We start from the raw sequence: 20,358 nt of genomic DNA, 5'->3' as shown, positions 1-20,358 counted from the left end.
AGTTGACAGAAAGTTAAACTCCTGAATAGAAGTTAGTTTGGCAGATCTTGGCCCTATGCTTGTCTGGCTACAATGCTAATCAGCCCTTGCAAAGCTGGTGGACTGCCTTTAGATTAGGTTTTTATTTGATAACATAAATAAAAGGAAATTCTTGGTAGAAAAAGCACTAGCACAGTGGAAAGACTCATATCAAGCTGAAATTTGCCAATAGAACTGGTTTAAACTAACAAAAACCATTATTCACAATGCAAAGATAACCTAAGGGCAGCAAAGGACACATACACAAATCTGCTGAAAAAAGAGAGGTTATGGCTTTCTGTGGAGACTTTTGTGGAAAGCAACAACTACAGCTGCACGGGCCGTGAACAGAAGACAGTAATATGATATGGCATAGTTCCTAACAAAGTTAATAAAAAAAAGCCTGCCTACAGAACAGCTGCTTGTAGCTGGAGTTTGGATTAAAAGGACTGCGGCAGCCTAGAAGTCTGTTGGGCGGTATTAAGAGCATCAATAGGAGGAAAGTGAAGAACAAAGTAGAACCGACAGCAGTGGGCACACACCAAAAAAAGTCTTCAGAAAATAGAAATAACTAAAAAGAAATATTCTGTATTGATTATCTCTCTCTTTTGAAAGCTTAGTTACACAAATGAGTTCCATGGGCTTAGCTGATAAGCCTGATCTTACTAAATACTAATAGAGTGTAGAATGTTAACTTCAGGAGGACTCATCATGATACAAAGTCCTGCTCAGTATGAATAAGTACATCATGAATAGGACCCAAATTATTTTGCTAATATAAAAATGTAAAAAAAACGTAGACTATTGTTCCCATTACTTGGGACTTACATTATCAGACATGCTTTAAATGAAATTGCACTGTTCAGAGCACATCTTAAAAGAGCCTCTATGGACCATGTTTCTCAGTCCTTAGTACATCAGAAAACTCAGTGTCCAACTGTGGGATCTAAGTACTAAAAATAAAATCATGCAAATCTAGAGAGAAATTAACTTTTTTAAGCTAAAAAGAGTAGTGAAAAGCTGCCTGTACTCAAGTCTTAAATGTTCAGCTTTCCATTAAACCAAAACACTGTCTGCTATTCAGTTAATATTTGTATTTGACCTGTAGATGCTATCCATGTCAGCTTTGTACATATATGTCACTACCATTTCTTATATACTAATGCAGAGTTGATCCAATCCCTACAAAAAATACAAAAATTCCTTTATCCTATGCTATATGAATCATCTGCTTTTATCAACTTTCTTATAAAAACCACACCAGTACAATTTCATTGGCAGTATCCAAGTGATACTGCATTTTTCTAGTGAAAACTTCCCATCAACCTCACAGCCATTAACTTAAATTTAAAAACAACTAATCATAAGCTGTAAAGAATTCCAAATTACATAAAGAAAATTACACCTGGGAAAAAAATTAGTCATCTTGGAAAGAAGTGTTTCAAAGATTCTTATTCCTAAATCACTCTACAATTTTTGGATGATTTTACTTTAATAAAATTTTGAAATGCAAACTTGCAGCAGGGATTGAACATGTGAAACACACAGCCCTTTTCTGCATTACTGGAAGGGCAGACTGAAGCTCTGACATTTCCAATACAGTGGGTCTTCAGCGGGTTGATTCCTCAAGATAACCAGGGCAAACCACCCGCACTGCACATCCTACTTGCAGCCCTAAGAACCCTTGAGGGCATGGGTTTACATATTCTTCCAGTACATCACAGTCATCTGTCACTTTCTTCACTACTTAATGAGGAAAATCATGCAACTCCAGCTCAGAGCTGTCATGAACTGCCAGATCCCGAGAAAAGGATTTATGGTGAAGGAAACAGCATTTCCTTGGATGTGGAGATGGCTTTAAGCTCTTGCTATGCTTTGTGCTTCTCAAAGGTTTTGATTTAAAAAAGCCCACATTTTCCAATGGGAACTTCCATACTGGAGATACAAATCCAGAACACTTTGAGTGCAGAGAGTTAAGACACTTTGTGCACGTATAACAAAAGATGATGCTAATTAGCCACCTCCCCACCAAAAGACTTGAGAAACTTTCCCATCACCAATTCCTTTAGGCACTACTCTTCGTTATTCACAAGGCATACTTCTGTGTATAGCTACAAGTTATTAATGGGCTGGAAAATGAAGCCCAGGTTAAATGAAAAAATGCTTCTTGGGCAAATTTCTAGCCATATTTCTTCTAAATGTAAGTCATTATGAATGCATTTCTGTTTATCAAAAAACAAATAGTAAGGACTGTCCCCAGAGTACAGTGGGGGCCTCAACATCTTGTTAGGCTGTGTTCTGGTATAATATCAGGTATGACTAGCAGTAAGGGGGAGAAGTGGGAGAATTACTCTGTGTGTCTTAATAACACAATCAATAACATTAACAATTAACATAAACAATTAAAATTAGCATACTCAGAAAACAAAGGAAAGTCTATAAAGTAAAATCTAAATTAAAAAATTTAAAGAAGAAGCTGTTTTTGTTTGGTTGGTTTTTTTTAATTATTCAAGCTTTGCATACCCCTAAGTGGCTTTTTAATTGTTCTATTTTTATTGTAAACTGAATGACTGTTACACTTGTCCCAGATTTGTGAGTTAACTGAATATTCACAGCTTTAGTGTGTCTTTGGGAGAAGTTTGCTACTATTTTATGGCTCTCTCTTGCTTCTAAAAATTCACTCAACCTTAATGAAATTTTATTTTAGTATGTGCATTATCTTGAAAATTATCCAAAGACATTATTCAGTCATAAAATCCTAACTCATTTATGCATGTGTACGTATACTACATTATCTTTCATATCCCTTATAATGTACTTAATCACAAACTAATACTACCACTACAAAGCTGACAGCTTTTATAACATACTGCAGCCTGGTAGAGGTGGTTTACCATGACAATGGAACTAGATTAGAAAAAAACACTACTAATCTCCTCATAAATTTAAACTTCATGATTCATGTTTAATTGTACCCAGATATGAACAGATTTACCTCAAAAAAGGCAAACAATCTTGCCAAGAATTTAAAGGTCAAATGCTATGCAGTGAGACACTGAGCCAAATTCGATTTCACTTTATGTCAGAAATAAATGCATTGTCAGTGACTCAGTGCTGGCTACATATTCTGTGACTAATCTTAGACCACCATAAATAAGAGGCTGACAACAGCTATAAAACTGTTTCCATTCCCATCCATGAATCTCCAATTCCTAGTATCCAGTCACTACAAAACAATTCATGCAAACACACAGCTAAGGAAATGTCCTAATAATAACTAGTTTGTTGTAAATATGACTAAGCAACAACAAAGCAAGAAAGGGTCAGTGCAAAGGTTGTGGCAAAAAGTACAGTCCTTCACTTAGGAAAACTCCCAGGGATAAGACACATAAAACAAATGTTGTTTGTGTCTTATCAAGTCAAAATAAAGACTGGTTTGGGGTTTTTTCCCTGCTAGCACAACTCCTTATAACAGGGATATAAGACACTACCAGTCGCTCACTAAAGCCCAGACTTAATCCACAGCTTTCTTAGTCTTTCCTCAAGGACTAATTAATATCCAATCACAAATTTCTCAGAAATCCCAGCAATTAACTTTCTCAGGTGTCAGGCTTCTTTTACAGTGCTAGAAGCCTTTCCCCCATCCTCCAAGATCCAAGGAAGTCTCCTGTTCTCCTGTGTTACCAGAGGGTAACGTCCCTCCTATGCAGCTATCTACAAGTCTGAACTCTATCCCCAGGTTCAGTCTTGCTCTGGCTCTGAGGGTTGGCTGCTCAGCAGCCATGGTGTAAAAGAAAGCTTTGAATGTTCTAACTGCATTTGAGAAAGGTCCAGAAGTGCAGGAACACACACATCTAACATCGAGCACAGCAGCTCAGCTCACTACATTATTTCCAGCCAACACTGTAAAATGTTGTGTAAGAGTATGCTCATGTCTAATACTTAAACAATGCCTTTGCCTTTCTAAAATTGGATTTTGAGCCCTGCTGATGAACAGAAGTTTCTGAGCAAACAAGAGGACAGATGGATCAGGCATAAGTTTTAAATTGCCTGGGTTCTGGGACAGAATGGGACCATCAGGGATCACAAACTGGCAGCATTTGTGGGGGAACTGTTGACAAGGAAGCCAATTTAGACAGAAAATGTTCATCATAAATGTGTATGAATGTGCCACGTCATAGTTCAAATAACAGATGTGGCCAGGCTTTAGTGGGATAGACTGTATCATGAGGCGGGGCAGTCATCAAAGTACAACCCTGGCTATTTTCACAATGTTGGCCAAAATATGCCAGCAAGGGGCTTGTCCTCATTTGGAGCTCATCCATTTGATCTGGTACCAAAGCAGCAGTAGCTCAGCACACAACACAGATGTGATCTATATTAATTCAGACATGCACATCCACAAGTCTAATTGTAAGAAATTTGGAAATCAAAGCTCATAATGGGAGACCAAGGCTTTGTGGACAGGAGGGATCCAGTGGAGGTGTGTGCCACTCAGGAAGCAAGGAACAGGAATTCTAAGAGTAAGGGTTAGTCTGATCTCCTGAAAGTTCGGTGTCTGAACCAAGTCTGCATAGGCAAGCTGCTCCCATCCATTTGTCATTCTGAACCAAAACCTTGCTCCTGACACAGAGTCTTGTGTTTATTATTTGACAGATCTGAGAAAATTCACTTTTTCAGCTGAAGTATATATGAGTGCTGCAACTCATCTTTTAAGTTATTCAAAAACTTAGGAGTAATGTATTACAAAAGCTTAGGTTTGGTTTCTAAGCTTCTGAGGTACAGTAGTGTTCTTCCATCCCACCCCTGTGTTTTCTAATTACCCAGCTTTTCTGAAATAGAGACCTCCTAAACTCCATTGCATAAATTAATCTCACTTAAGAGAACACCAAAAAAAGAGCTAAATGCAGTAACTTCTCCTGTAATTTAGAAGAAATAGTCCCAAGAGTAACAATCACCCCTGATTGGAGGACTCAAACAGGCCTTTGTTTCCTGGATTCAGATTTGAGCTCCTCTCCACTTTCAGTTTGGAGGATAGGTACACAGCTATTCACATAGAACTAATTATATTTTGCAAAGAATATCATCTCCATGTTTCACATGTCAAGTGAGAGCACTACCAAGATTAGGTGAAGTGTGAAGTGTGTGTGTGTGGAGAGAAAAAGGAAGACAGACTTTGGGTAACAATTTTTTGCTTCAGTCCCAGAAAACCTGTCTATGTTTTCCTTTGTATTTAGCTCACAATTTCCCGTCTTCTTTTAAAAAAACCTACCTATGAAAAGTTATGACAAAGTTTGCTTGTAGAGGCTAAATTCTCAATTTCTTGAATTCTGAACAGCTTTATTGCTATTGAATTCATACCATTGTCTGCTAGTAAAAGCAAAACAACAAAAATTTCACTCCTAAAATTTTTTTCAGAGATACAGTCTCAAATCTGCTAAATACACTAGGAATGAGGCAGATATTATACAACAAAAAGTAATAGGTGATCATAAATTAATAAAATAACTATTCAAACTCACACAGAAAAAGGTGTTCTCACTGTGCTTTTAAAAATGGCAACTTATTTTCATCACTAGGTGTGTTCTAAAACAATAGAAAGAGGAAGCCCTGTTTCTCTTCATTCACTATTAGAAAGAAATATAAACAGAATGATTGAACTCCCTGTATGGAAACAGTTTTTTCATGCCTGCTTGTTTCATAGTCATATTTGAATTAAACAAAAAATTAACTTGAATAATTATTTACCTTTTTCTGGAAGTGTACTGGCATTGCATATCTGTTCTTCACCATCACCAGCAGATGTTGCAGCTTTTATTTTTATTTGATAAGTAACGTTGGAAAGCAGATTTCTAAAAGTATGCAGTGTATCATAAGATGAAAAATTTGTAGAATTTCCTTCAATTGCTATGATGTAATGTGTAATTATGCCATTGGCTGAAGCAGGAGGGTCCCACTGCACTAGGATCGATTGCCAACTCATTGCGATACAACGAATGTTCTGTACAGCATCTGGCACTTAAAGGACACACAGGCACCAAAGATTAACATGCACACACAACTGGAATTGTAATCACACAACAGTAGCATTAGAGAAGCAAACCCAGTGTTCATAGCAAGAGTCAAACACTGCAGTGTCAGACAAATTAATAAAAAAACACATTGAAAGAGCAAAACTATGACCTTGTCCTCATTAGATGGTTACTTTCCAACTGCTATGAATGTGACTGATGTTAGTACTTGAGAGAGAAGAGGCCATCTATCTGGCTTCTTCCTAATTGTGGGCTTCATTTTTGTTTCCCCAAAAAAACTTTTTGCTCATATTTCCCTACGTTTTATTAAACGCAGTGTACTATAACATATACAGTATACATACTGTATATACCTACTCCATACACATAGCAACACCATCAACAGCAGAAGTTCCTTATTTATCTGTTTTCTTATATATCTGTCAGCCTTATTTCTTTCAGGCACTATATTACATTTCTCTGTACAGAAGTCACTGGGCAGATTTCAGAGCTTTCATATAAATTCTTTCAATTTATTGTTTCCCGTCTATTTGCTGGTTGTGGCAAAAGAATTTTTCTTAATGCTTATGAAATATAATGAAGGTAGAAAATACTACAATCACTTTGAAAATAGAGATATTATTTATGAACAATTGGTTAAAGAGACATGAAGAAAGTACCACAAGTATGGAATGTCAGTGATGAAAAGAAACAACTGATGGATGACCATGGCTTTTGAAGAGGACCACCTTCAGCTGCAGGAGTCAAACAGACAAACTGAACCAGCTCAGTGATGGTCCAGATTTCTGACAGTGTTTCAACTCTTTGGTACAATAAACTGTAAAACTCTTCCCCAGAAACTCTTCTTTACCAGTTCTGGAAAGAATCTTCACTGGAAGCATGATCTTAGCAGACCTGTAGTCATCATATGGGATCTTTTTATTTTGAGGTGTGCTCCCTTTGCTAACAGTGTAGAGGAAACTGGGAGCCCTGTAACCCGTGTTTGTTCCCTGGCACTGACAGCTCTTGCAGAGTTTGGGGGTTGCTCTGATGTGGTAAAGGAGATACAGTTTTGCACAACAGCCAGTTTCACAAACCCACAGGCTCTCTTTAGTGAATGTTATGTATTTCAATTTTAGTGGCTATCTTCCTACCTAAAATAAATTCTAAAAAAAAAAAGTTAAAAATTTCTATTTGTCTAATATAATTTCCAGTTCATTTGCCAATCTTTTGTTCAGCTGCTTTTGATACTGCTAATGTTTCAGTTATTTTCATAGAGATCTGAATTTTTGCTTTGATCTCCAAAGACTGATACCTATCTAATTTTCCTCCCTTTATCTGTGTTGCTATTAAAAGATTTATAGTAGCCATGTAAGCCTCTCATTTCAGATGAGGACATTTTTAATTCTACACTTCCGAAATCAGACTTCAAACATAGTCTACAATAGGAATGTGAATCGGTGCTACACAGGCAAGAGACAATGAGATAGTGTTAGGTTATGTTTTCTTCAGAGAGAAGAGGAAGACTTGTGTTCAAGCATAAAAGGAAAACAAATATAAATATATTTAAAACTCTCAGAACTGCAGCTTAGAAAAAGTCATATCTAACCTGATTCCATTGTTGTAAATTGGACAGCATTACTGAACTGATTGCCATTCCCAAGCTTGGTAAATGCAGAGACACTGATAAAATAGGGACTGTATGGTTCTAATCCAACAATGTTTGCCTCATGGTTTGAACCTGAAATGTTCTTAGGGAAGGAAATATTATTAGTACACAATTAATCTCTAGAAACATTGTAGCCTTCATCTTGGACCTAATGAAATGAACAGAAGCTTTCCAGCCATTGTTTTGCCTCTTCCACTCTGAGTAGCTCGCAGTCAAATACTGAAAACTATTTCTAGTTTCACATCAACCCCTCTCACCTTCTACTTTCTTACAGATCTTTGGTGGTTTCTATGAAAACCCAAAGAATGTGTTTTCAAAGGTAGCTGGCTGTAGAATCCACTGTTCCTTTTTCACATGCACATTGTGGCCTTCAGGCATTATAGAAGAAACTGGGATGATGCCAGTACTTCCTCCCACAATGAGGAATAACAGCAGACCTCACTGCAGCATTGTCTTTTCCTGCAGCTTTTACAAGCATCTCAGATGAACAGGGCTCACTACGTATCTGCTAAGCTTGAGATGCAATCGTGACTTCAGCTTGCTGCCTTCGCAGCTCAGGGAGCATTCCTTGAGGCCACCCAAGCAATCAGATTTAAGCCTTGATCAAATTTTGTATATCATAAAATTATAGATTCATATGGTTTGGGTTGCAAGGAGCCTTTAAAGACCATCCAGTTCCAACCCCCATAATGTGAGCAGGGAATCTTCCATAAGACTGGGTTACTCAGAGCTCCACCCCATCTAGCCCATTTCTATAGTATCTACTTCAATTACAATTTACTCAATTCTTATTCAAATTTTTTTTAATGGAGACCTCTGAACAGTTTTTACTATTTTTTAAGATGGAAAAATTTTTTTAATCTTGAAAGTCCATAGATACTAAACAGTTAAACAAAGGTAGACACAAAGCAATTAACTTCTGTCATTTTCTAACATCAAGCTTACACTAAAATACCAAGTAAGATTAATAAATCTCACTGTTAATGAAACATTAGAAGCTCAAAGCACATTAAAATCAAACTATTTTTCTGTTTAATTTGAAAAATTGAATTGCAGATACGGTGGGAAGGAAAATAAACTGTCTTAGCAAATAGGAATTTATAGGTGCTTCATAATTCTGGGAGCAAAGTAGACATTTAAAATATTTGCCATCTTTTCTTTTCCTAAAGCATGAAAAAATACTTTAAAAGATTATACACTCTTAATTATAAACATACCCAAAAATATAGTTTTTCAGTGTTGTTTTGATAAATCTTAAAATTATATCTCATAATAACACCATTTGACTGGGGACTTGGATCCCATTTTAGCCACACAGAATCTGCGGTGTAGTTGATAATGGTCAAATTCTGGGGTGGAGCTAATGGCACTGCAAAAGAGAAATGCTATTGAGTATCAAATCACAAATACTCCAGGCAAAACAATACATGCAGGAGAGCATAGGCACTTTTGTTACATTTGTATCTGAACTCAAGCTAACAGTACTTCATTGCTAATTCAATCTTTTTTCTTCCTCTTTGAAATAAAACAAATTCCATTAATCCAGAATACATGTTTAGTCAGTAAGGGATCTTCTTAGAGATCTAACAAATCTATTAATCACTTAAACATCCCTACCATCAGAACTAAAATATTTGTCAGAAGTCATATTACATATATGACTGGAATGGGATATCCTTTGCTTCCTACACCATATATGGAGCACAACTCATCATATATTTAAAATATGTATAATTTACCATGCAGGGGAGAGGAGGCCCATGTACAGGAGAACTGTGTGAATGTGTCAGAAATATTTCCATGTTTTATCATTTATCAATTACATGGGAGGATGAAGAGAAAGGTACTCTTGTTTGCCTCAAAATCCCTGACACTTTGCAAAGCATAACACATTCCAAAGGCAAAAGATATTTCTTCGTGGAGTTATTTTTGTAATCCTATGCAGAATGTGACCTCCTTTTGAGCACTGTGGCAGGAGGAGGAGCACTCAGGAAACACTTGCCTTCCAGTGCTTCCTTTGTCTGAAAGCTCTTCACTCACAGACCAATGGAAAATTAATCCTTCATATCAACAAGTCTGATGCTCGGATCTAAGATGGATGCTGCAATAGACCTGATATTTTGAAGCTGTTTATAATTGAGTTTGCTCACCTGACTCATCTGTGTAGAACTGAAGAAAAGCAGATGGACCAGGTCCTTTTATTGTTCTGGCAGCTGCATAAATGCTGTACAATGTGAATGGCAGAAGGTCTTCCAAAATTATAAAATTATTTGTGGTAGAGAATGAGTTATTCCTTTCTGGCCCAAATAGATTTAAATCATAATGTATTATAATACCATTTGGCTTAACAGGAGGGTCCCATGAAAGCATAACTGAGGTAGTTGAGAGATTTGAAAATGTTTTCATTACAGGCGCTGATTCTGGGACTATATGAAGAAATAAGAAAGGGAAAAACAAGGATAAACTCAGAAAAATATGATTTACAATGAAAAATTCTATTTCACAGTCTTAAAATAGAAATGTGTGGTAGTTGTTTGTGTAACTGTATTACAAAAACACTTTAAGTGAAACAAGAAAAATAAACATTTTTTTTCTTTGGAAAGTTATTTGGGGTTTTTTTATACATTTCCTTAGGAATTAATAAAATATCTTAATCTTACCATCTTCATCAGTTCTTATATGAAGATTTAGAGTATGCCGTTCAGAAGCTCCTTTATCAGTGGCTGGTGTGATTTTCAGAATGTAATCAGTGTATTTCTCCAGATCATCAAAAATTATGCTTGTGTTGTAAGTATGGAAAGATAATATCTTACTGGTTCCCAGTTGCATTAAACTTAGAGAAACATGAAAGAAGACTAAGCCATTTGGCTGGGATGGTGGAAGCCAGCTTACATTTACAGAAGATGAGGAAATGTTTTGATAGATCAGATTTTCAACAAAACCTTCTGGGACTATGAGAGATAATAAGCAAAAAATTAAATGCATGGATTACAGTAATAAAACATTCAAACCCCAACCAGAAATAACTGTTCAAAATATAATTAGTACGAAAGTGTCAGTTGTCACATTTTTTACAATTTTTAAAAATAATTTGTGTTTCAATATCAAAAGCAAAATTGTTGAAGGCATATATGAATAATCATTTCTGTTAAACTTGTTTAGGAGAAGTCTTAATTAAAGCTTAAGACAATTTTATTGCTTGTATCCACAGAGGCTTGTGCGCTATGTTCTTAGTACTTCAAAGACACAGATCAAAATTCCTTCCTTGCAAAGATAAATACTGCAGCATTGAAAACCACATTTAATGGTCTTTATTTAACTTTGCCATCATAACAGTACATTAATTTTTAAGTTAGACAATATTTAATAAATATTTAATAAAAGCACTGATATACAATGAGCACTAAAAAAGTTATTAACTTACTATCCTGATCTGTATACACATCTATTTTTTCACTGGTTTTGTTTCCATCTCCAAATGCTGTGCTTGCAGTTAACCATAAAGTATAATGGCTGTATTTTGCCAAGTCATCCAGCACTACAAATGGAGACGCACTGAGGTTGCTGTCATTACCATAACTTGTGAAATTCTAAAGAGAGAAATAAAAGAAAATGTTACCACTTAAAATGTTTTTTATTCATTGATTTCTCCTTCTAGTTCCCCATTTAGCCATCACCACCATCACCAGCAGATGTGATTGACCATAGCACTCAGAAGACATAAACCTATGTTTTGACTCCTAATGAGTACTGATTTTTTCTGAAATACTTGATTGTATGATGTCTATTTATACTCCTTGTAAGTACTGCAGAGTACATGATTGGCTTCTTCTGTTGTTTGTAATTGTTGAATGCCTGTTCAAGGATTAGAACTGTAATATTGCAGTGTGTTTATCCATATTTCATCAAGAAAATTACAAAAATAATAGCATCTGCTACTTGTTTATAGATTACATGAATCACACATGCCTTGGCTGCTCCTTATTAATCAAATAAAAAGATTTCTCTCTCTTTAATCTATTTTTATGAGAGTAGATTTTAAACTTTAAACTTTCAGTGGCAGAGATCTCACTGCACCCCCTGATAAACTGTTCCTTTTGTTAGTTGTCCCTTGGAGTAACACCATGCCATTATCTCTATGGAAATGTCTATAGTGAGTGCACCATGTTAAACTGAAGACATCAACAGAATTTTTTTTCCTTTGTGCACTTACTTGCTACTGAAAGGATAGCAGCAGAACCTAGTCCCACTGTCTTTTGAACTATATAAAAAAATGTCATCAATACTGTGACTACAGCAACAAGTTAGTGCTTCAGATCAGCACCTCTAAGGAGGCTATTCCTGTTTAGAATCAACAATTTTGGAAGATGAAAAGAAAAAATATAAAGCTTATTATTTATGTAAGTTCAGCTATACCACATTAGTCGAATCAGTTGAAGTTGAATGTGTTGAATCATCCACTGATTTACAGGAACCTGACTCAGATGATCCAACACAGTTTAGTTCATGGTTAGAAAATTATTGAGAAGATATTTAGCCCACAATCACATTCAGCTCAAGCATTGGGTAGCAAGTCAAATCTTCACTGCTGATTCAAAGAGCCCGTAGCATTTCTCTCCAGCAGCCACATTGCCCCATAGAGCAAATGGCAGGGACAGCACTTCTCAGGACCAAAGAAATCCTAACTTTTCCACATAGCAATATTTTCAGGATGAGCTGGATTTTGCCCAACCCCCTGATGAATTCCAGCTATTTGGCCTGCTCTCTATTTTTGGTGTTAGATAAAATCCACACCCTCCACTTTAAAATGCAAGTTAGCTTTCAAGGAATTTTTTTTCTGAAAAAGAGAGGCTGTGAGAGCAAACTTACTAAAGCCTCCACTTTAAAATGCAAGTTAGCTTTCAAGGAAATTTTTTTCTGAAAAAGAGAGGCTGTGAGAGCAAACTTACTAAATCAAGAGAAAGGCAACAGAAATATTTGGGTATTACAATTTAGAAATACCGTATATAAGCACAGGAATGCTAAAACTGCAGCTGAAAAATGGATTACATTTCTCATAAGGAATGTTCTTACTGAAGAAGTCATTGTGATATGCTTTATCACACAGTTGAATCCATACTGTGCAAACTGATAGTTCAGTATGCAATTTTGATGTCTGCCACCAGTACATATCAATTTATATATCTAATGCAAGACTTCACCGAATTTTTTTATGGGTGAAATATTTTTCTTTTTGCAGAAAACAATAGGTGATACTCTCATTCATTTCCCTGAGATTTTTGTGCCTGTATCTGAAGACCTAGTTTTGCCTGCAGTCACTAGTACTGACATAAAATAAATAAGTAAACAGGTTGTCAATGAAAACTTAATCCATTGTTTTGAATGCAGAACAGAAGCTCCACAAATTGTGAGTATAAATTTTTTTATCCACTCATTAACTGACCATAAGCACACTGTCAGTTTTGCCAAATGGATTTGGATAAGTCAACATCAGTCAAAATACAAAAAAATTCCACCTTAATAATAGACTTTCTTCTAGAAGTAGTTTGGATTTCATACTAGCTTCATAACTAACTGAAAAAGGCTGGAAAGTGCTTTGTGTTACATTTGGTAAGATACAGGAAACAGTGGATCAGATTCTAAGGTATTTAGTAAACTTTCTGATACGCAAGCAGGGTATGACAGAAAACATCATCTGGCCCAGAGGAAGCATTCTAACACCCTCTTGTTGTTACTATTATTATTATTATTGTTAGCAACGATTAGTAATTTAAAACAACATGTAATAATCAGGGCTTTTTAAAATAAGACCTTAAATAATTACCTGAGTTTTCAAGGTAAAATGTCAAGACTACCTCATCAAGTTTTGATCCTAGATTTAATGAGAGTTTATTGGTATGAACAGCTGAAAATTCAACTCTTAGTTTAAAAAGACCTTTACAATTTAGTCAGCTGTCTGACAGTTAAGGACTCAGTGAACCAACATGAATAACAGGGTTTTGGTGGGTCAACAAATACTATTTTAAGAGGTAGTTCCTTTACTGTGAGGAGGAGATATCTCAAACTACTGATATGACAAAATATTAGGAAAAAAAAGGAACACATAATTAAGAGAAACAGTGAGCAGGAAGAGCTGTGTGGGTACAAACTGAAAAAAGATGAAACCTGTACTAATTGTACCCTGGGGATAGAACAGTTTAGGAAGTTTTACAATTAACTGTGGCTGCAGATGAAAGCAAGCAGCTTAGGATCTTTGGCTACAGCTGAAGAAATTCTTCCTTCTGTCCCTTTCTTCATCCATACATGAAAGAAGTTTTGACATAGCAAAGTATCAGATTATTAAAAGCAGCTACATGTAAGCAATACACTCAAGCCATGAAAGTGTCAGCAGAAACTGGGATCTTCTTCATCTCAGGAAGTGGCAGACATTTGCAGTGGCAAAAAGCTGTAATTAGCTGCATAAGGAAAACAGTGATGCTCTCCTTCACTGTTAGGCTTTTACCCCTGCTCTGTTTTCTTCTTTAGGTTCCTTGTATTGCATTCTTGTTTTGAGTCAGAGGATCACATGCTTGTCTCTGGGAATCAGGTGAAAGTGGTGACACTGTGAGGGCTAATCCCAACCATTCTTCAAGGAGTGTAATATTCACTGTTCCAGTACAAACCCAAGTGAAGTTATCTCCTTTTTGTCTTCTGTACCATTCTGAGACCAGCTTTTTTAAAATTTGTAGTGTATTGTAGGGAAGTTCCCCTTTTTATCCCTACTTTGGTCATACCGGTGAAAGAAAATGTTTGATTGTTAAGTACTACAGGACATTGTTTTCATCCCTTGTCTGGATCCCAAGGGTAGACCAAGTTGAATTTCAGTCTGAACTGTATCCAGTCATATTCATTTCTCTTGGCTTGAGGTAGAGGTTGGACGATTTGGGGTCAGATATTCAGTTGCTAGAAGGATCACAGGCTTTTTTCAGTCCTTGCCCCTGGTTCCCCTGTTTGGCAGTTTTCATCTGTACTGAAATTCCTACACTGGGGAAATTTATTTATTTATGTTTGCAATTAGCACCTTTCCACTTTCTTGGTAATCAAAACAGAAGTATATAGAGATTGAATAACAGAGTTCATTCATGCCAATGATATATTTCATAGATTCATATTTAGCCATGAGAAAGTTACTTCCATTGAATCTGTGATTTATTTCCTTGATAGGACGGAGAGTATGGACATTATGATTGCTTCAAGAACCAGGCAAGGCATTGTGGAACAAAACTTGCAAAGCTGCTATTGCAAACAGTGCAATCTTGAACTGTAGGAACCCAGCAGTGTCACAGAGAAGTGAGGTGAAGAAGAGGTACAGTGTCATGTCATCTATGAAGGAAGTACTCTTTGTCAGCATACATGTCATATCTTTACTGCACTGGGACAGGGCATATACACCCAGAAGTAGCATTTTCCCTAGATCTATGACAGCAAAAAATGAAAGATAAAGCTGACCTGGAACCTAGCCTAATGCAGGTGATGGTTTATTCTAGTTGGCTACCAGCCATTCCTCCCTCTCTGACACATTTTCTTTTACAACTGTCAGCATCCCCATAGAAACAGCCCACTCATCTACCCAAATCCTTAAATCTAATCTCCATCACTAAATATTTCCTTCTGTTATTCTGGTCTTGAACCTTAGGTCTGAGCATCCCAGGCCTTCTGACTGGACAGCTGCAGTGTTATTTTTCATGTAGACCAGTAAAGCAAAGAAACTATAGATTATTTCTCTGACTGATGAGGGTACATAAATTTTCCCTTTTTGACAGAAAACTCAAATTTCTGCATCAAGTCAAGGAGTAAACTGTATCTTTTATCTCAGGTCTTTTTTTGTATTTGGGATTTTTTTCCCTAAACAAAATGCTTCACTCTGCAACAAATAACTTCCTAGTTTTAACATATTAATAGTCAGTGGTTTATATTAATTAGGTTTTAATATGTTTGAGTATTTTGAGAATGTGTGAGAAGTGACAAATTGAGACAACAGAATAGCACAGACAATGATAAATTGAGACAACAAAATAGTTTAGTATGACTTCTGTATCTATTTCAGGTTATGAGAGCATTGGGAGATATTAGTTTGCTTGATATTCTTCAGCAAGGGTGTTTATTCAGGCATCTAGAAGTTATGCTTTAAGACTTGAACCTCGAACATTATGTCCTGACAAAGAAGCAGAGAAAAGACTGGTAGAGAATGGCTGCCCACAATGTGAAAATGTGAAATGTGAAAAAATCGCCCACTTTTTCAATTCTCCTGTATAATTTCTCAAACTGAAAATACAGTTTGGTTAAACAAAAGTAGAATGGTGATCTTGACACAGCCAAGGATTCTTTCTTTCTAAATGTGTGCAATACAAAACTTAGCAACAGACTCTGCAATTACGTGGTCATACTTCTAAGTTACAGAAAGTTGTAAGCTATATGTATGTATGTATGTATGTATGTATGCATACTCATGCAGCTTACAACTGTCTGTATAGATCATATATATATATATATATATATATACACACATATATATATAGTCACATGTCAGGCTGACTTTCACACATGCATTTCTCTGTTGTAAAAGGAGTAATATAAAATATCTAACAGAAATTAATTGGCTTTTTTTCACCTGTTTGAAATCTGTCTCGCATTCACAGGAATGCCAAGGTACAGATTAGGACTGCAGTCCTAATAGATTGATAGTTGCCATGCTAAACAGTGAGCAGACAGGATGTGAAGGACAGAAGGAGCTAAAGGGAGCAGACAAATTAAGATTTAATCATGATTCAAGAGATCAATGTTCATAACCCATGGGCAGTAAGAGACAGATGCAATAGCTTCTGAGGGCAGAGGGATGGGATAAAAATCAAAGTCAAAAGGATGAAAATGGTAGGTTCCACACACAGAGGTAGAACTACTGTCAGCACTTTTCTTCTGACAACATAAAATATGCCAAAGCAGCATTAACTTCCCCTCGTGCCACCATCCTTTCCTGGCCTAACTGCATCACATGATAATAAAACTGGACCCTCACCTTGTGGGCCAGTGCTACTGTGCTTCATCTTCCCTATCTTCCTTTTATTTCCAGAATCCTGGGCACATCCCAGGGGGTTTTAGATCTCTCTCTCAGTGTGTCAACATCACCTTACTCATTCATCTCAACAAGAGTTGTACCTTCCTAAAGGCAGGAATAATCCAAATCCATAGTTCTCCTCTAAAATTGCTTGAAATGTCCTTCATAGCATGGGCTAGCTCAGGTGGTGCACTGAGGTAAAGTTTGTCCAGAGATTTAAGAAAAAAGCTGTTGCTGTAGCAGTGTGTGCAGTCTACGATCTGAACTGTAGCCCCAGTTTTAATCTCATCAGGATGTGAATTCATGGCACAGTCCTGCTTGCACGTGAAATCACGTAGAGCCCAGAGAGTACACACTTGCACAGGAGTCAGAGAAGTGTGTACACTGAAGTATGACAGCAGTAATTCACTCACAGCTATTTCTAACTTTTTTGAACATTTTTTCTAGTTATCCTCAAAAACATGCATACCTCACCCTAAACATATCTTGATCATAAACTGATTCAGTCAAGGTTATTTTCCATAGATAACTTTCTAAATGAATTTATATTTCTTGTTTTTGTTCCATATGTGTAAAACTTGTGACCAAAAAACTGTAAAGTTTATTTTTCTTATTATAGTTCTGTACCATAAGATATTCACAGAAAGTAGAAGAGATTAATAAGTGTGTTGCATAATTAAGGACAAAAGCAGCAACAGCAAAAAAAACTAAATGAAAATGTATCTCAATATTATTTATAAGATTTTGTCTTTTAAGGTTTAACTTCAGAATAACAATATCTTTGCTTCAATATACTAAACATTCATTTCCTTTTGAGAGTAAGAAAAATATGAAAAAAAGCATTGTCTACATTCACATTACCTTCATATTTTCAATACTGCACAAACATGTATTAAAAAGTAAAACCAGAACCAGAAATTTACTCAAATTGATAGATTAGACTAAAAGAAACACTCTTGAGGGTGTGCCATGCATGTAGTGGACCGTGAGCCTATTCACTACAAATGTTAAGTATGTAGATATATATTAGGTGTATGTGTGCATATATATATATATATATATATATATATATATATATATATATATATACACATACACACATTATTTGCATAATGGAATATTAAACAAAACCTATTGCCATTAATGCTTATAAGATATGATGCTCAGTGAGATGCACAATGTAACATATATGATTACAAGTTGTGCTTTTCTTTGGAAGGTTAAAAACTACATCATGATGAAGGGAATATGAAAAACCAACCTATTGCTAAATATAAAACTGATTTAATCTTTAAGTAATTATTAGAACATTTCATTGACTTCTACAAAAGAATATAAAAATAAGCTTACCTGTATGAATATTCCTGAATTGTTTTTGAAATAAACTGAGTAGTACAGTATATTTCCATTAGGCTTTTGAGGAGGAGACCAGAATAGCATTATTGATGTGGAAGAAAGGTTTCTGTATGTAACATCTTTCGGTGGATCACTTGGTGCTGGAAAAATGTTAGGTTTTAGCATACCTAAAGCTTTTGTACCTCAAGGTTTTGTACACTTTAGCACCCAAGGTTCATCCACTATAGCAGATTTTACAACATCCTATGGCAAATTAAATGTATTTCTGATTATGGTGTAGAAACTGCTTCACAAAATAATGAAATAAAACTATATATGTAAAATGAATTTTTAAAACACTTTTTTCAACCATATTTGTATTTAGCTGCATTTGTAATTTTTTCTTATGGAATTTGTCCTGTACTTACTGCTTTGTGCACATAGAAAATTCATTTGCAGACATGTAAGTTGACTGAGTTACTATACTAGTCTATACTCCAAATAAAATTAGTAGGGGAAAAAAGGGATTTATTTCACAAAACCTAAATTTAAAGCCTTTTTCTTTCTGATTATAAACAGAATTTAGGCCCCCAACTTGTCTAGGTAAACCAGATACTTAAGCTTGGACAGTATAATAATTTATCTTGTTTCCTCTTTTCTCATCCTATTAAATGTGCAGGAAGACCTCTGTAAGCCTTCTTCCATTAGTCCCTCCTCCTGTTTATAAAGAATAGCAGCACATGGTTCTTCTCAGTAACACAGTGATGTAGGAGAGTTAAATTCAAATCCTTAAGTTAGCTCAGGAGAATTTAAATCCATATTTCTCACCATCCAAGAAAGTGCTCTACAGAACTTGCAGTAGAGCACTGAACACTATGAGTTATGTATCTCTCTTGCTTTGTGCTGCTCTAGTTTGTGTAAAATATTAAAATATTAAAATATTAATTGGAGGGGGAACCCCAGGACCAGCTCATTAAAGTCTGTCCCAATAAAGTGAATTCATACTCCCATACCCATTTCAATAGCAACGGTGAATATCTACAACCTGATGACGTAGACAGGTTTTGGAGGGATGGCTCAGATAGATGCTAATCCTGCAAGTGGTTGTGCACTGGGGAATTGTTGATATCTATGCAGAGTGATTCTGAAGTATGCCTGCATACTATCTATTTTGGAACAGATTAGAGCAATATGAATGATGGAAAACCAGAAACAAAACGTAAACTGAATGACTTCCAAAGCACAGCATATCATACAATTGTATAAAAGTCACTTTCCATGTTGGAAGTATAAAACAATTAAAATGGAATAAACAAATCAATGTACAATTACAGTGTTAATTTTCAAATTAAAAATATTTCAGACTTAAGAGGCATACTCTAAGTATTTTCCCTATCAGAAATTGTGTCACAGCTGCTTAAAGTAAGGTTCTATTAAAATATACTACAAAAATAATATTATTTATTTCAAAGTTTAGAATGAAATTATTTGGATTTCATCTGTCCCAAAGAGAAATGCTAAGTTTTTTTCTCAGTAAATTAATAGAAATACCTACTATAATTTTATAGAGCCACAGATACTTGTATATGCAAAGACAGAGCCACAGAGACAAGCAGAATGTCTCTCCTTTACAAGTCAAATGTCACTTTTACTTCAGTGGCTTTATTAACTTAAATAAGACTGATAGAATTTTAAGGCTGAATGACAAGAAAGGTTTATACTGTATATAAGCTTACCTCCTTCAGAAGTTCTGAATGTTATAGTGTCACTTTTTATGTTGCCGTCTCCAAATCTTGTACTTGCTGTTAGGTAAGCATTATACTCATAGTTATATTCTAGGTCTGTGAATTCCAGTGATGTTTCTGTTACATTTACACTCCTCTTTGACATTTTATTCCTAAAGAAAATGTATTTTATTAATTGTATACACACACCATTTCTCTCTATATATATAATTATGGCATTTTTTTGCAGAAATGAAAAATGCAGTATCATGTTAAGTACAAGTAGTTTAGGTTTTTAAAAGAGGCTAGGATAACTTTTTCTCTTTTATGGTGAAAAGATAATTTTTGTATCATTGCATCACAGTAGGGCTCTCCATTTTGTTTCTTAAAAAAATTAAGAAACCCCAAAAACCCACAGAAATATGTTTGCAAATTACATCAACAAAGACAATGGTTATATGAAATGTTAAGGAGAAGTATTTCTACCTATTAACTGCTTTCAAATGG

General features: G+C 35.5%; 1 protein-coding gene across 1 annotated transcript in view; it reads right to left on the bottom strand.

Annotated features, from left to right (window-relative positions):
- Window positions 1-20,358, bottom strand: part of PTPRQ (protein tyrosine phosphatase receptor type Q) — a 127,349-nt gene that overhangs the window by 56,435 nt on the left and 50,556 nt on the right. The window contains exons 35-42 of the mRNA XM_064419609.1: window positions 19,864-20,024; window positions 18,143-18,288; window positions 11,123-11,288; window positions 10,359-10,649; window positions 9,849-10,124; window positions 8,916-9,067; window positions 7,639-7,780; window positions 5,767-6,036 (exon numbers count right to left, since the gene is read on the bottom strand). Of these exons, the coding sequence (XP_064275679.1) occupies window positions 5,767-6,036; window positions 7,639-7,780; window positions 8,916-9,067; window positions 9,849-10,124; window positions 10,359-10,649; window positions 11,123-11,288; window positions 18,143-18,288; window positions 19,864-20,024 (1,604 nt within the window). The remainder of the gene's footprint in view (window positions 1-5,766; window positions 6,037-7,638; window positions 7,781-8,915; window positions 9,068-9,848; window positions 10,125-10,358; window positions 10,650-11,122; window positions 11,289-18,142; window positions 18,289-19,863; window positions 20,025-20,358) is intronic.

This window comes from Passer domesticus, chromosome 5 (genome assembly GCF_036417665.1).
Source record: "Passer domesticus isolate bPasDom1 chromosome 5, bPasDom1.hap1, whole genome shotgun sequence".
NCBI classification, from domain to species: domain Eukaryota; kingdom Metazoa; phylum Chordata; class Aves; order Passeriformes; family Passeridae; genus Passer; species Passer domesticus.
The sequence above is the reverse complement of the archived record's forward strand: the minus strand, read 5'-3'. Positions and strand labels throughout refer to the sequence as shown.